General features: G+C 40.1%; 1 protein-coding gene across 2 annotated transcripts in view; it reads right to left on the bottom strand.

Annotated features, from left to right (window-relative positions):
- Positions 1–13,596, bottom strand: part of vwa2 (von Willebrand factor A domain containing 2) — a 68,807-nt gene extending 55,211 nt beyond the window's left edge. Inside the window, exons 1-2 of one of the 2 annotated variants that reach the window (XM_043712796.1) lie at positions 13,174–13,596; positions 5,409–5,470 (exon numbers count right to left, since the gene is read on the bottom strand). In XM_043712796.1, coding sequence (XP_043568731.1) covers positions 5,409–5,463 — 55 coding nt within the window. In that variant the 5' untranslated portion in view covers positions 5,464–5,470; positions 13,174–13,596. Of the gene's footprint in view, positions 1–5,408; positions 5,471–9,778; positions 9,840–13,173 lie in introns of those variants that run through there. The other variant, XM_043712798.1, reaches the window with a different exon arrangement.
- Positions 13,597–16,572: the final 2,976 nt, after the last annotated feature.

The raw sequence follows: 16,572 nt of genomic DNA, 5'->3' as shown, positions 1-16,572 counted from the left end.
AATTGATGTGGGTATTCAACCTTTTTAAGCCAGTAGTGCTGTCCCTGGGGTTGACGAGGACTGATCAGTTCCAAAAATGTAAACTGCTATTTCCAAGATTTCAAGTCTTAAGCAAAAGTTATTTGGGGTTTGTTTTGTGGCCGTCTGTATCATAGTTCTCTGAAATTTACAAGACTTCCTTTTGACAAAAATATACTTTTGAGCTGGGAAGACATTGTATGAATATCACACAGATTTTAGCTTTATGGTTTATAGCAAATAAAACAAGACTGAGCTTAAAAATTTGACATAGCTTCATGTAATTTACACCTTAACACAATTTGTAATGGAATGAGTAGCTATGAGTTAGCTCTTTGCTTCTAGCAGAAACTGAAGAGATCTTTCTGTGCAGCTGATTGAGTGCATATCCTTTTAAATAAAAGTTCTTAGGTCTGAATGTCAGGGCCACCTGCCACTCAAATCATTCCATTTCAATGGTGAAGATTTCATCAGATTTCAGCCTTTGGCAGGAAGGGATTACAGTGAAGTGGTAGTCAAGAGGCCCAGCCAGTTGTAAAGGAGAATGAATGGTGGCAAATAGCCTGTAATTGAAGGGAAGTCCCGAAGAACGGAACTAGCAATAATAACTACCAATCATATCCTTTAGATAACACTTCTCAGCTGAATTCTTTGCAAAGGGTGAGAAGGTAAACCACACTATAAATCAAAATGTCACCACTTTATCCAGCACTGGGAGTGACATGGATCGAGTGCTCATCTTTCCAACTGGATCGGGTTTAACAGGAATATCAGATTGGAAGCCTGGAATTTCACACCTAAAAATGCTTTAAGAAACATGCTTATCCTACTCATCCATGTTTTCTGATCATTCAATAAGATATTGGTTTTTAAGCTACTTTTGATGTTTTTTTCCCATATGTGGGAAATTTCAGTAGTCTCTGTAATTGTAAGGAATGCTGGCACCAGATTTATCAACGACATGCTGTAAGTAGACCGTGCCAATGGCGTGTGATGTTTTAAAGGCTGCTTATAATCACAGAGCACATGGTTTTCGAAGGAGACCTTTTGGAAATGAAAGGTCACTCTCAGTGTGAAGAGAGAGAGTTTCACTGTTGAAGAGTTTGACCACATCTCATTTAAAACATTGATTGCATGGCAGGTTAATTGTGCACATACTGTGAAATTCCAACATAAACATTCATTATGAAGGAATTACTCGAGCAATTCATCCCAGTTGTTTTCAAAACTTTTAGATTGAACACCTCCCCCCGCCATATACATCACATGCACATGGTACCCACACTGTGAGATAGGAACCATCACATTGACAAATTATTTAGATAGGCACTTCAGAAGCCACAGCATAGTAGGCTACAGGCCAAGTGCTGGAAAAGGGATTAGAATAGATAGGTGATTGGTGACCAGTGTGGGCTTAATGGACTGAAGTGCCTCTTCTTACGCTGTGATATTCTATGACTCTGTGAGTGGCTTGAAGGGGAACCTGCAGGTGGTGTTCCTATGTACCGGCTACCCTTGTTCTTCTACAGTGTAGCGTTGCTTTGGAGTGTGCTATGTAAGGAGTCTTAGTGAATTTCCACATTGCATCTTGTAGGCAGAACAGACTGCTGCTTTGGAACATCAGTTCTAGAGCGAATGAATATTTTTGGGTGTGGTGCCAACTAAGTTGGCTGCTTTGTCCTGGATGGTATCAAGCTTTATGAGTGTTATTAGAGCTGCATCCATCCAGGCAAATGGGGAATATTCTATCACACTCCTGATGAGCAATGTATAGATGGTGAATAGGCTTTGAGGAATCAGGAGGTGAATTACTCACCACAACATTTCTAGCCTCTGACCTGCTCTTGCAACCACTATACTTATATGGAGAATCGACGTTTCGGGCATAAGCCCTTCTTCATGAAACGTCGATTCTCCTGTTCCTTTGATGCTGCCTGACCTGCTGCGCTTTTCCAGCAACACATTTTTAAACTCTGATCTCCAGCATCTGCAGTCCTCACTTTCTCCTACTGTACTTATATGGCTAGTTTAGTTTCCGGTCAATGGTATTCTTGTTGGAGATAGTCACTGTCTGTCACCTGTGTGCACAAATGTTACTTGCCACCCCAAACCTGAATATTGTCTAGGTCTTGTTGCATATGGCCACATACTGCTTCAGCATCTGAGGAGTTGTGAATGGTGCAGTACATTGTGCAATCACTGGCAAACATCCCCACTATGATGAAGGGCAGGTCATTGATGAAGCAGCTGAAGGTGGTTGGGCTTAAGACACTACACTGAGAAACTTCTACAGATGTGTTCTGGAGTTTAGATGATTGACCTTCAGCAACCAAAAACATCCTTCTTTGTGCCAGGTATGACTCAAACCAGTGGAGAAAATCACCCCCGAATCTCATGTTGCCACTGGCTCTAGTTTTGCTTGGGTTCCTTGATACCACACTTAGAGTCAAATGCAGGCTTAATATCAAGAGCAGTCACTCGTAATTTACCTTTGGAATATAGCACCTATGTTTGAATGAGGTCAGGAGTTGAATGGCCCAGTCAAATCCAAACTGAGCATCCAATATGATTCAGTCAGCACTCACCTTGCTGAGGAATCAACTTGGAGACAATAGAAACCAGCATGGATTGGGATTGACTGCTGATTAGTCACTTCCCCATGCGGCAGAAAACCAACCAAATTTAAGAGGGAGATTAACCCTGTGACTTCAGGATTTAAAATTTAAGTTGAGTATTATTGCCAACTTGGGGAAAATGGGGGATTTTAAGCATGTAGTCCAGGTTGTTAGTTAGTGGTTTTAAGAGTTTGTGTCTTTGCCATTCTTAGAATTTTGTAAAGTACTTTTTGTTTTTATGTAAAACAAATGGTGACAGAAGTCATTATAAAAGCTTGGGGGCAATAAAATGAGGGACAGGTCAATTGGGAGGAATTATTGTGATAACTTCAAAAACCTTTAATAACATATTACAGACCCATGGTTCTTCATTTTGTGTTTGCCCATGTGCTTAATTCAACGTCAGGGACAATATCACGTGGAGTGAATTGAATTGAGTGAAGAGTAGCATCTGTTATGCTGGGGGCCGCTGGAGGAGGTCAGAATGGATCATTCACTTGGCACCTCTGGCTGAGAGTTGTTTCAAATCTTTTAGCCTTATCTTTTATAACCCATGTCACCCCAACCACTCACTCCATGGCTCCTCCTACCCTCCAAGATAACTCTGTAGAAACTCAATCAATAGCTATCACAGAGAGACTTTAGGGACCATATGGCAATGAAATAGTACAACATCCCTCAAATCTAATTCAGCTTTACACTATCTCTATACACTACAGACTTGGTACTGAAAAAAAACTTCCCACTCCTGAAATCATCAAAGTTTAAAAATCATATATAGCTACTCTCTTATGAAATCAAACCACAATGCATATCCCTAATCATTTAATAGCCTCTTTAAACTGTCACTCAAATTGTAAACTCAGGAACCCCTGCTAAGATAATTCTAGCTTTTGAAACTCAGCCAAACATTGGCACAGAATAGCTGTAAGCAAAATTTCAAAGGACTGTTGAAATTATTCAATCAGATGATCCAACATCTAACCTGTCAATCAAAGCAGTCAGTTTGAGTTTTTTTTTGACAATCACTGACACCTGCAGTCAGTTTTCTTTACACTTGAGATGGTAAGTCATTTGAAAACTTCAAATCATGACAGTTAAACAAACTTCACCTCCCACACATTCACTCAATAAATTTTGATTCCACACTACAGGCCCTTGCAATGGGCAAAATGGAGTCTGCTTGAACTCAGCACTCAGGACAAATGGTTCTCCTGAACTTGGGTTTCTCCCTTTCATGTGCCATGTCCAATCCTCTTTCCCTTCCCATCAAAAATGACATCTGTTGAAAAAAGGATTGTGACTTCCACATCCAGGTGCTGCCATCGTTTTGAAGATTCATAAAGTCAGGAAGACTCTGCAAAAATCTGCCCGAGGTCTTTTACTACTATAATGTATGTAGTCGTACGTAAAACATAAGAGAACTTGCTATTAACCTCTAAGATCTGCATTTAACTAGAGTGTAATTAAATTATGTAATAATACTTTCTCTCTTTGAGATAGAGTTGAAGTAAAATTGCCTTGGTTAGACTTAAGGAGGAGAAAGTGAAGACTGCAGGTGCTGACGATCAGAGTCAAAGAGTATGGTGCTGAAAAAGCACAGCCAGTCAGGTAGCAGCCGAGGAGCATTGCTGATGAAGGGCTTGTGCTCGAAACATCAATTCTCCTGCTCCTCATATGCTGCCTAATTGGCTGTGTTTTTCCAGCATCACACTCTTCGACCTTGGTTAGACTTAATCCAGTTCACAGTAGCTTGCACTCACTTGTTAACCTCATTGTCAAAGAGGTCATGGGGAATGAATGTGGGAATTTGTAATGTTACATGAGTAGGAAATGTTCTCCTGAGGTCAGGTTTATGACATCTTTCAGTGTAATATTGTTAAAGATTTATCTACTGCCACACTTGAAGTGACAGGATTTAGAGGTGCTATGGTGCATAGTATAGGAGAAAGTAATCATGTTCACTTTCACCTAAAAATCCAATGACTACATTAAACAATAAAATTACTATCACATTATTTATCCTTACAGATTTGCAATAATACAAAAGTTGCTATGACTCCAAACATATTAAAAACTCCCTAAAATAAAAGAAAGAGTTACGAATGTTGGAGAACTGAAACAAAAACTCAGCAGTTCTGACATCATCTGTCAAAAGAAAGCAGAGTTAACATTTCCAGGCCAGTGGTCCTTCATCATTCTTTTTTATAATAGTGATGTTGAACAGGTCCTGAGCTTGTTAATTTTGGGGACAATGATTACTGGGAAATATTAACTGCAATAGTCACCTGTAAGCAGACAACACATTAATTACTTGTTTCACGACTTCAACAAACCTGTAAACCATTAATGTCTGACAGAAACGAAGTGCACCAAATTTAACCTATAATAACACAGTCTCATAGTACTGCATCAAAAGATCCAGTTCAGCATTTTTTTGCATTCCAAGGTCAAGGGGAACAAATTTAAAACAAATAGGAAACACATAAAAAACATATGACTGGCCTATTCTATGTTTTAAAGTGCATCTTGTAGCAGTTATGGAAAACCAGCTGAGCAAATCAGTTGTAAGTTCTTTCTCACTCAGCCACTCTAATTATGCCAAGGATGATAACTCCACCTGCACCAACTGTGGTGTTTAATAGATAATTCAAAGATTAAGACATATAAATATATTATAAAAGTATGGAACATGTAAATTTCTAAAACCATAATGACTGCTAAATGGTTAAAAAAAAGTTAAATGTTTTCAAGAAATAATTAAGTCTTACGTACCTTGAGTAAGCAAAAAAGTACATGCAATCTGAAATGGGAGTACGAGAGTCATCATGACGGAACTGAAAACAAAACAGAAGTGTAAATAATTCAAGCACCTTTACATGTTCACATCTTTGCTTTTAGGAAGCTATGATAGATTTTCAAATAATTTTAAAATAGGTAAAAAAAAATTTAAAAAAGAAACTGAAAAGATCTGCATTTATGTAGTACCTGTCATGTCCACTAGGCAACCCAAACTACTTTTGAAGACATATTTCTTTTGTAGAAAATCAAAACATCTAATTTTAAATACAGCAAGTTGCCACAAACATCAAATGAGATAGTAACTAATTAATCTGTTTTGATGGTGTTGAGGGATAATTGTCCAGCCATCTACTTCTGTTTTCTTCTTGCCATCGATTCTTTTACATCCAGGTACCTTTTAAGAGCATTTGCTCCTCTCTTGGTGCTACATTGAAGTGTTAAGCTAGAATGGATACTGAAATGGGACTTAAACCACAGGCTCGGTCTCAAAAATGAGGATTTCACCAATTGAGCCATTAGAACATAAGCCAGCAGACACTTATATCTCAGAGTGCATCACATTAAATTAGTTAAAAATGTGGATTCTTTTTAATGTTATGACATATTTGACATTAATGTTTCTGATTCCAGGACTACTTTCAGAGTTAATTTATTCAAATTAATGTTCGGGAACAAGACCATACTTATCATACTGTGAAAAAGATGTAAAGCTTTTCAAGCGGCACGGCGGCACAGTGGACGGCACAGTGGTTAGCACTGCTGCCTCACAGCGCCAGAGACCCAGGTTCAATTCCCGCCTCAGGCAACTGTCCGTGTGGAGTTTGCACATTCTCCCCGTGTCTACGTGGGTTTCCTCCGGGTGCTTCAGTTTCCTCCCACAATCCAAAGATGTGCAGGTTATGTGAATTGCCATGCTAAATTGCCCGTAATGTTAGGTGAAGGGGTAAATGTAGGGGAATGGGTCTGGGTGGGTTGCTCTTCGGAGGGTCGGTGTGGACTTGTTGGGCCAAAGGGCCTGTTTTCACACTGTAAGTCATCTAATCTAATCTACATATCTTGAAATGTGTAATTAGTTCGAAATTACCTTTTCAAAGGAGCAGAATGTTTAGTTTCATTCTTTCACAACATAGTTCCTGATATTTAACTGTCAAATAGAAATCACACAATTCTTAAAATGTGGCTGAACCTTTTACCATTCCAGGTAAAAATCAAAAAATTCCATCAAATACAGAACATTTCTGCTGCACAAGCAATTGTTCGTAATTTACATGGCATAATGCAGGAGCGATTACAAAGTACTGTCATAAAATGTGAATCAAATATTAAGGACACTGGAAGCATTTTCACCATCATAATAAGCGCTTCAATAAATGAGATTGCTTCTTTGTGAAGAACGTGTGCATTTTGAGATGTGACATTTTAAAAAGAATCACCACCAGGAGATGTCTAATATCATGAAATCGGTGCTTTTCCACTCCCAATAAAATAATTTAAAACAGGTTGTAGGCATTGAAAGTCAGCAATTTAACAAAATAAATAATTAGCAATCTATTTTAGATTAACTTTCTTGAGTGTTGGGTTTGCTGCATTACCACTCTGGTCAAGAGGCTTTCTCTTCAAAATATCAACTTTATAAGGTCAAGAGAACAAATGTTCATTTGTCATTGGTGTCTTTTTGACAAAGAGTGCCAATTAGGGATTGCTTTCCACACCAAATATACAGCACAGCTTCAGGCAAAGAATGAAAAACATATGTTAGAGTGCAATAGAGAGTGCAGAAGATTAGATACTTATTATAGAAAGACATTTATATCAACAATTTCTTTGCCACAATCCCTACAACTTAGCATCACCTTCTAAAATCGATTGATTTTCTATGATGATTTTACACAATGAGTTCCTTTAGAATACCATACACTTTCAAGTCAGAATAATACAGTATGCAAAATCAGCTTGGGAACCTTGATTAAAGTGATCAATACATAATCAGGATAACCTAATTTTCTTTATATCTTGATTATGATGCTCATCACATTCCAATGTAATCTTCTCCATCATTTGTTTTCTGTCATTCATCTACATGGCATCAGTCTCATGTTTCTAATGCTGCACGTGCCAACTTTGATCGATGAACTTAAGGACAGAAAGCAATGACGTGATAAATAGATGTTTTCAGACTGAGGGATGGTAGATAGCGATGTTCTCCAAGAGTCAGTAGTAGCATCAGTGTTTTATTTTAATATATAATCACATAAAAGCACTTGGATATTGGAATTCAGAGTAAAAGTTTCAAAACTTTCCCAATGATACCAAATATAGAGATACGGCAGTCAGTAATTTCTATTAAACTGCTAGGCTACTTAACATTGTTATAGCTCCTTTGTTGCTTCCTTTTTGTTATAGAATCGGCACAGTGTGGAAACAGGTCATTCAGCCCCACAAGCCCACACTAACCCTCTGATGAGCATCCCACCAAGACCCATCCCCCTATCCTATCCCTGTAACCCTGCATTTCCCGTGGCTAACACACCTAACCTATACATAACCAGAAGAACTGAAGATGCTGAAAATCAGACACAAAACCAGAAATTGTTGGGAAAGCTCAGTAGGGCTGGCAGCATCTGTAGACAGAAATCAGAGTTAACATTTTGGGTCCAAAGATAGGAAGTAAATGACAGGTGGAGATAGAGACCAAAACGGAGAGGAACACTGTTGGATGGACAAAGGACTGGTTAAAGACTAGTCTGGGAGGCATAAATAGTTGCCAATGGGTGGGTAATTAGTAACTGACAGAGGGTTGTATCTGGTAGCAGCCTATGTGGTGTCAATGCCTGATGTGTGGGGGCTGGGGTAAGGACATGACGTAAAATTGTTGAATTCGATATTAAGTCCAGAAGACTACAGTGTTCCCAAGTGGAAAATGAGGCGCTGTTCTTCCAGCTTGGGCTGAGCTTTGCTGGGGTTCTGCAGCAAGCCTGAGAGAGAGATTTTGGCCAGAGAACACAGTGATGTGTTGAAGTGTCAAGCAACTAAAAATTCGGAGTCTTTTTTGTGGACAGAACATAGGTATTCTGTAAGTCAGTCACCAAGTCTGTGCTTCGTTTCCCTCAGGTAAAGGAGTCCACAGAATGAACAGCAAATGCAGATTGAGTGAAGTGCAGAAAGTGAGGACTGCAGATGCTGGGGATCAGAGCTTAAAATGTGTTGCTGGAAAAGCGCAGCAGGTCAGGCAGCATCAAAGGAGAAGGAGAATCGAAGAAGAAGGGCTTATGCCCGAAACGTCGATTCTCCTTCTCCTTTGATGCTGAGTGAAGTGCAGGTAAAGCACTGCTTCACCTGGAAGGTATGTTTGATACTGAGAAGGAAGAAAGTAAACAGGCAAATGTTACATCTTCTGCAATTGCAGGGGGAGGTGCCGTGAGGCTGTGGGGATGTGTTATGAGTAAAGGAGGAGTGGCTCAGAGTGTCCTGGAGGCACAGTTCCTGCAGAAGGCTGATAAGGCAAGGGGAGGGCAATAGGTGACTGGTGGTGGCATCCTATTAGAGGTGGTGAAAATGGTGGCTAATGATCCTATAGATGTGGATGCTGGTGGGTGAGGACCAGAGGGACTCTGTTGCTGTCGTGGGAGGGAGGAGAGGGCTTGAGATCTGAAGTGTGGGAGATGGGTTGGACTCAGCCGAGGGCCCTACCATATATGGTGCTGGAGAATCCTTGGTGGAGGAAGAAGGTAGACATTTCAGAAGTCCCCTTCTTTGCCCATCTTATTTTCCCACTCTATATGTAAATTAAAATCCTCTGTGATTTTTTTCTATTCCTGTCTGAATAAATTCCCATTAATTATTTGCATATACACCATGTCTACCTCATGTTTACTGTTAAGAGGGCTGTGTAACACTCCCACAAGTCTCTTCTTGCCTTTATCATTTCTCATCTTTGCTCAAACTACATCTCTGTCCCAATTTCCTGAACTTGGGTATCCCTCTCGGTTCTGTCCTTCCAAAATTTCATCCATTCTTTAAATCTTTGTCTTCCTTCAGTGAAGTCTCTGCAATGGGCATAAGATCATACTTATTTATTTTGATTTGTGTTATCAGTTGTCCTGCTTTGTTTTCAATGCTATGTGCATTCAGATACAGAGCCTTTAATTTTGTCTTTGTTTTATAACCTAAGCAAGCATTGGCCAAAACAAACTGGAGAAACGGATCTTCAAGAATGTTGACCCTTGCCCACTAAAACAATTTTGCAAACTTATTTCACCTCCAGACATTATTATTTGCATAAAATCGTTTTTCACACTGGTTCTCAGTCTAACAACCCCCAGGTCATATTAATATAAACTTACATGTGTCATCAAAATCACTCTGTAGACTTCTTCCAGCCTCATACCTCCTCCACACTCTGACTCTGCGGCGTAAAACACTTTTGCTTCAATCCTGCGGAGTTGACAGATCCTTCAGCTACATTAAGCCCATTCTTTGAAACACAATACATTACGCACCTCACCTCTCCCACCTACTTCAAAAGTCTTCTCAAAGTCTATAATTTCATCCCTAATCCACCCATCAATGACTTTTTAATTTTTCCACGTCCATTTATAAGTCTCTCGGAATTTTGAGTTAAAGGCACAATGCAAATATAAGCTGTCACTACTGTTACTAAGTTTTATGAATGTCAGCCAAACCCTTAAGTGAGAATTTTCCTCCTGCAGATCAATTTTTTATGTAATAGAATATACAGTTACTAGTTGTATTACCACTCAAAATAAATAAATATAATCTGATCAATAACACACCATTATATCTGGGCAACCAGTGTGAAGCATTGGTATGAGGAGAATGTTAATAATAGTTGGAAGTGGTGCCATAGTGGTGTTCAGGAAAAACTTTAACAATCAGCCATGATACCCACAGGGCAGAATCAAACATTTATGAGATTCCCAGAAGAGTTATATTTATGTTGTTTGTCTGTATTACATAATTTATGGGTGGAAGTATTAGTTTAAATTTTAACATTGGAATTGAAGCTCCAGAATTTTCACAAGGAGAAAATGCGATCTATAATCCCACTTGAAGAAATAACTATAAGTCATTCAAGCCATTGTTAATTTGGAGATGGCAAGTCAGTGCACTGATTTGACTGTGCACTTTCGTTATGTATTTTCAAACATGTTATGAGTTGACTTGCATTCTCTGCTTCAACTGTATAAATATACACAGGGAAATATGAATAATTTGCAGCAGTTTTGCTTTAAGATTTTTGGAGGATGTGGTATTTATTCCAATGAATGTAATGTTACATAACATGATCATGGATTTCACAAGACGACATAATAATGGGAGGCATCTTCAGGGTTATTATGCTGTTGTCTGTCTTTCTTATAACATTGCTTGTAATTAAGTGGTTTAAAAAAGTTGACATTTTGCTGACTCTGTGAGCAGAATCGGAAATCCAATGGTTTTAATCTTAGGACAATGCCCAACTTTTAAATACTTTTGAATTGGCTCTTTAAAGAAAAACAAAAAATGCTGATACACTAGCTTTAATATGGAGTTATTCATTAAAGCAGAGGTAATGTGATTCTTGCAATGCTCATTAATTACCAACCTAAAAATGTTTTTCCAGAGTACAGTAGCAATCTAATGTGTGACTAAGCACTGTCAAGCTTCATACTTTAACAGTTCATAAGAAAATAAACTCTTCCCAGCGATTTATCTTAAAGAAAGTTTAACAGCTTAACCGTTCAAGTGGCTTGCTAATTATTAGATCACACGATGTTTCCTGGTTACGTTTTCACATGGGGTTAATCTGTATCAAAAACATTTTTACAATTATCCAAAAATCATAGGTTTCTTGGACAACTTTGACTAGCCCCCAGCTGTTAAAGGTGTTTTGGCGTAAATAGGTCATGTGTAGAAACCTCTTCTGCTTATAGTTGTGCCGGTTTGTTCCCGGGCAGGCAGAACACGCTTCTGAGACGGGTCCGCCGGCTCAATGGACCGGTCCCCTCTGTGGAATTCCGCCTCTATGGCTTGCAATGTTTCTCTTCCCCTATCACAGTGCACAGGGAGAGTTTCATTCCCTGCACACAAATGCCTGTTTCTTCAGCACCTCCCAATGGTCATTTCTGTCTGCCCGACGTGAACTAACAGATAGAGTGTAGCCAGAGGTCCGGTGTTAATTTGAAACCAGGAGGGGTTTCATTTTACCGTAAGTGTAGACTACAAGTTGTACAGTAGAGATACGGGCGGCGCACTGTATTATCCGTTAAAAATCTCACAACACCAGGTTTAATTGGAAGCACACTAGCTTTCGGAGCGACGCTCCTTCATCAGGTGATCGTAACACAGAATTTATGGCAAAAATTTGCAGTGTAATGTAATTGAAATTATACATTGAAAAATCGATTGTCTGTTAAGCCTTTCATCTGTTAGAATACAGTGATAGTTTCACTTCTTTCATGTGTAAATCACAAAACCCTTTTTTTTTAAAAGTTGCATTCTCGGGTTAGCTGTTAACAATGGTGATAGCTAGACAATATGTTGAAGGTGGGCTAAATTGTATAATTTCAATTACATCACACTGCAAATTTTTGCCATAAATTCTGTGTTACGATCACCTGATGAAGGAGCGTCGCTCCGAAAGCTAGTGTGCTTCCAATTAAACCTGTTGGACTATAACCTGGTGTTGTGTGATTTTTAACTTTGTACACCCCAGTCCAACAATGGCATCTCCAAATCATGTGTTATTCTGCCCAGTGTAGCCTTCAGAACTGACAACGGCTGACCGGCTGCTGACATGGAATGTTGCAGACGATCACTCAAACCGCTGAGTTCAAATTATTTCCATAAACTACTCGCAGCAAAGGGTCACCTTTCAAAATGTGTTACGAGCGGACAGGTGTTGCTTCTCAAATGCGTTCACTCCAGAGAGACTCCCTGTCCTGCAAATTCTAAAACCAGCTCTATCTGTCTGGAGAGGTTAGGATTAGCGCTGTGACTATAGGAGCAGAATTTCAAAATAAATATACTTTCTTTAAAAAAAACAGCACTTTTCACTCATTTCAAAAGTGACAAGAGTTTAATTGAACAAAGCCACCATTTGAGACTTCATTCCTTCCTCGCCTTTAGCGGGGGAATTAACAGTTTCAGATGAGAATACTTCTCAGGAGTGCCGTTTTGTTGTTGTCCCTCTGTCAAGGACGGGGCAAGTATGCATTAACTCTTTAAATGACAATGATAAATGTAAATGGCACAAAAATCTGCTCCTGGAGTGAAATTAGAACCACAGCAATTCCTCCCTTTATACAGCGTATAGTCGATATAGTTCCTATCAACTCATTAAACTGCTGAGATGGAATCAATATTGATAAATGCGTTCTGTTGGGGGTGTTTGTTAATCATTGGGGGGGGGGGGGGGGAAGAGGTGCTGTAATGTAATCAATGATAACAAGGCGCACGGTCCCTGCTTCAATCTTCCCACAGAGAGTAAACAACCTCGGTGACCCCGATGACACCGGATTCCAAATCTGCAGGCAACCGCACGGTCTCAAAACAAATCGGAGAAGCAGAGTAATCGATGGTCGCTCACTTGGTGAGTGTGCCCCTGCTGGGGCTTTCGGAGACAGAATTCCCGAGCCGACTCAATCTGGCCATAACTTTTGTTACTCACAGTTTAAAGTGTAAACGACTTAAATTTGCATTCCCGATGGCTACGATTAAACGGATACAATTCACTCACCATTGGAGGTTTCGGACAATCGGGGCAGCCCGGCGTTTGGAATCGCTCTGTTTGTTTGCAGAGTTGAGCTGAGTAAAGCCCCGCACCTTCCTCTTCCGGATGGCGTCAGGGTTACTCTTTAGTTAAAGAGGCACATTTCAGATCAGCCCCACTGTCAGCTTTCATTGCACTTCAACAAAAGCAACTTCGGAGTTGCTGAGAAGAATCATAGCCAACTCGAAACCTCAACTGTGTTTTTCTCTCTTCCCCCAGCTTCTGCCAGACCTGCTGAGTTTTTCCAGCAATTTCGGTTTTTATGCTGCGCTGTAGTTATGCAATCTCAAGAGCCCGTGATGCATTCTGCCTGAAACGTCGATTCTCCGACTCCTCGGATGCTGTCTGTTCCAGCACCAAACTCTGGCCTCTGATCTCCCGAATCTGTCGTCCTCACTTTCTCCTAGGTGGCTCGTGAATACCCTAATGTGGGCTTTTGCCCGAAACGTCGATTTTCCTGCTCCTTGGATGCTGCCTGACCTGCTGTGCTTTTCCAGCACCACTCTAATCTAGACTCTAATCTCCAGCATCTCCAGTACCCACTTCTGCCTAATACCCTAATGTGGTAGTCCATCTGTAAACTGACTTGGAATTTCCCAGCACTGAACTCCTGACCTTGGGGTCAGTTGTTAGGAAAAGTGTCAAGAAAAGCTGAACCAGTTTATTTGGGGGGGAAGACAATGTCTAAGTTCACAGTCCACTAGTGGGCTTCCTCCCACCCAACCTCAAATACACACACACATTACCTGAACTGACGAATGTTTCCAATATTTTGTTGCTATTAGATTTCAAATGTTTACTGTATTTTGCTTTTGTACTCTTTAAAAGATGCCAAGGGCAAACTAATGTAAAGCAACATTGCCTGTCAGCAATATTTTTGCTCTTTTCCACGTGGCAAGAATGCTGAATGGGGCCTTGACAAATGCTCCACTTCACTCCTTTACTCAATGTGGCATTGCCAGACATCACCCGAACAATAGAGGTTCTTATCTAGCTATAGGTTGGTCTTCTGCTTTGAATAAAAATGCTAACCCTGGTGCACAAATATGAGTGAAGTATGGCACTCGGGTGGGTGCTGCATCTGGCAATAGTCCAACTGGTCCCAAAACCCCAATCTTGGATGCCTTCAGGACACCTCATCATTATTTGTTGTGAAGGTCTTACACAAAGCTTCAGGTAATGTCAAAGCTTGAGGAATTTCCTTTCCATTCTCATTTCTTTTCTAGGCCCTGACAGCTAAGTCAGAAGGGCATATCTCATGGTCCATTACATTAATGTGCAGAAGCCTCCCTACTAGGTAAAGATATCCTGTCGTAGGGATTCTGTTGATAAAATGTCCTCTGGCAAATGAACATGTAATATTTTTCTTTCAATGATCAGTGAACCTGATCTCTTGATAGAAGTTATATCAATGTTTAGTCTGTCCAGTTCCACATTGATAAAAGTTGGCTTGGATGAGATATCAACTAATTGCAAGTTATCTGTCAATTAAGTTACCAGAATGTCATTGGGTCAGAAAGCTGTACAACACAGAAACAGACCAGTCAGTCCAACCCGTCCAGGCCGACAGAAATCCCAACCCAATCTAGTCGCACCTGCCAGCATCTGGCCCCTATCCCTCCAAACCCTTGTTCATACACCCATCAAGATGCTTTTTAAATGTTGCAATTGTACTAACTCCACCACTGCCTCTGGCAGCTCATTCCATACATGTCCTCTGCGTGAAAAAGTTGCCCCTTAGATCTCTTTTATATCTTTCCCATCTCACCCTAAACCCGTGCTCTCTAGTTCTGGACTCCCCCACCCCAGGTAGAAGACTTTATCTATTTATCTATTTATCCTATCCATGCCCCTCATGATTTATCCATTTATATGCATTTAAAGACATCCAGCACTTTCTCCTCTGTAATACGGACATTTTTCAAGGTGTCACCATCTGTTTCCCTACTTTCTACATCTTCCCTGTTCTTTTCCAAGGATATTGATGCAAGATACTCGTTTAGTATCTCCCCCATCTTCTGCGACTCCACAAAAAAGGCTGCCTTGCTGATCTTTGAGGGGCTCTATTTTCTCCCTAGTTACCCTTTTGTAAAAACTCTTCGGATTTTCCTTAGCTTTATTTGCCAAAGCTATCTCATGTCAGCTTTTTGCCCTCCTGATTTCCCTCTTAAGGATACCCCTACTGCCTTTATACTCTAAGGATTCATTCAATCTCTCCAGTCTCTACCTGACATATGCTTCCCTAAAATAAACCCTCAATGTCTTTAGTCATCCAGCATTCCCTATATCTACTAGCCTTTCCTTTCACTCCATCAGGAATATATTGTCTCTGGACCCTTATTATGTCATTTCTGAAGGCTTCCCATTTCCCAGCCGTCCCTTTACCTGTGAACATCTGCCCCCAATCAGCTTTTGAAAGTTCTTGCCTAATACCGTCAAAATGGACCTTTCTCCAATTTAGAACTTCAACTTTAAGATCTGGTCTATCCTTTTCCATCACTATTTTAAAGCTAATAGAATGAGAAAGTGCTCCCCCACTGACACTCAGTCACCTGACTTGTCTTATTTCCCAAGAGTAGGTCGAGTTTTAATACTTTCTCTAATAGGTACATGTACATACTGAATCAGAAACGTTTCTTGGACAAATATAACAAATTCCTCTCCATCTAAACCCTTAACACTATGGCAGTCCTCTACCATAATCAACTAGGAGAAAGTGAGGATTGCAGATGCTGGAGATCAGAGCTGAAAATGTGTTGCTGGAAAAGCGCAGCTGGTCAGGCAGCATCCAGGCAACAGGAGAATCGACGTTCGACTTTCCTCATTCCTGAAGAAGGGCTCATGCCCGAAATGTCGATTCTCCTGCTCCTTGGATGCTGCCTGACCTGCTGCACTTTTCCAGCAACACATTTTCAGCTCTACCATAATCACCCTATTATTCTTACAGATAACTGAGATTTCCTGACAAATTTGTTTCTCAATTTCCCACCGATCACTGGGGGTGTCTATAATACAATCCCAATAAGGTGATCATCCCTTCCTGTTCCTCAGTTTCACCCAAATAACTTTCCTGGATGTATTCTCATGCATATCCTCCCTAAAAAAACCATAATGCTATTCCTCTTCAATGGAAGAGTTGGCATTTTCTTGTTGGGTTTGATTATAAATTAGTACAATACATATGTTCCATCTATTGAATGCACTGTAAGCACCCAGTGAAGGAGATGAACCATAGCAGATCGGAATCCCTTAACAGTCAGAATTGAACTTTTGAAAATAGGTCCTCAGCAGATTGACTACTCAAGAATAAATTCTTACATTTGGGAAGGCTTGATGCTGGTCTTAACAGGATATCTGTATTGACTA

This window comes from Chiloscyllium plagiosum, chromosome 22, assembly GCF_004010195.1.
Source record: "Chiloscyllium plagiosum isolate BGI_BamShark_2017 chromosome 22, ASM401019v2, whole genome shotgun sequence".
In the NCBI taxonomy this organism is placed as follows: Eukaryota; Metazoa; Chordata; class Chondrichthyes; order Orectolobiformes; family Hemiscylliidae; genus Chiloscyllium; species Chiloscyllium plagiosum.
Note: the sequence above shows the minus strand (reverse complement) of the source record. Positions and strands in the feature narration are given on the sequence as shown.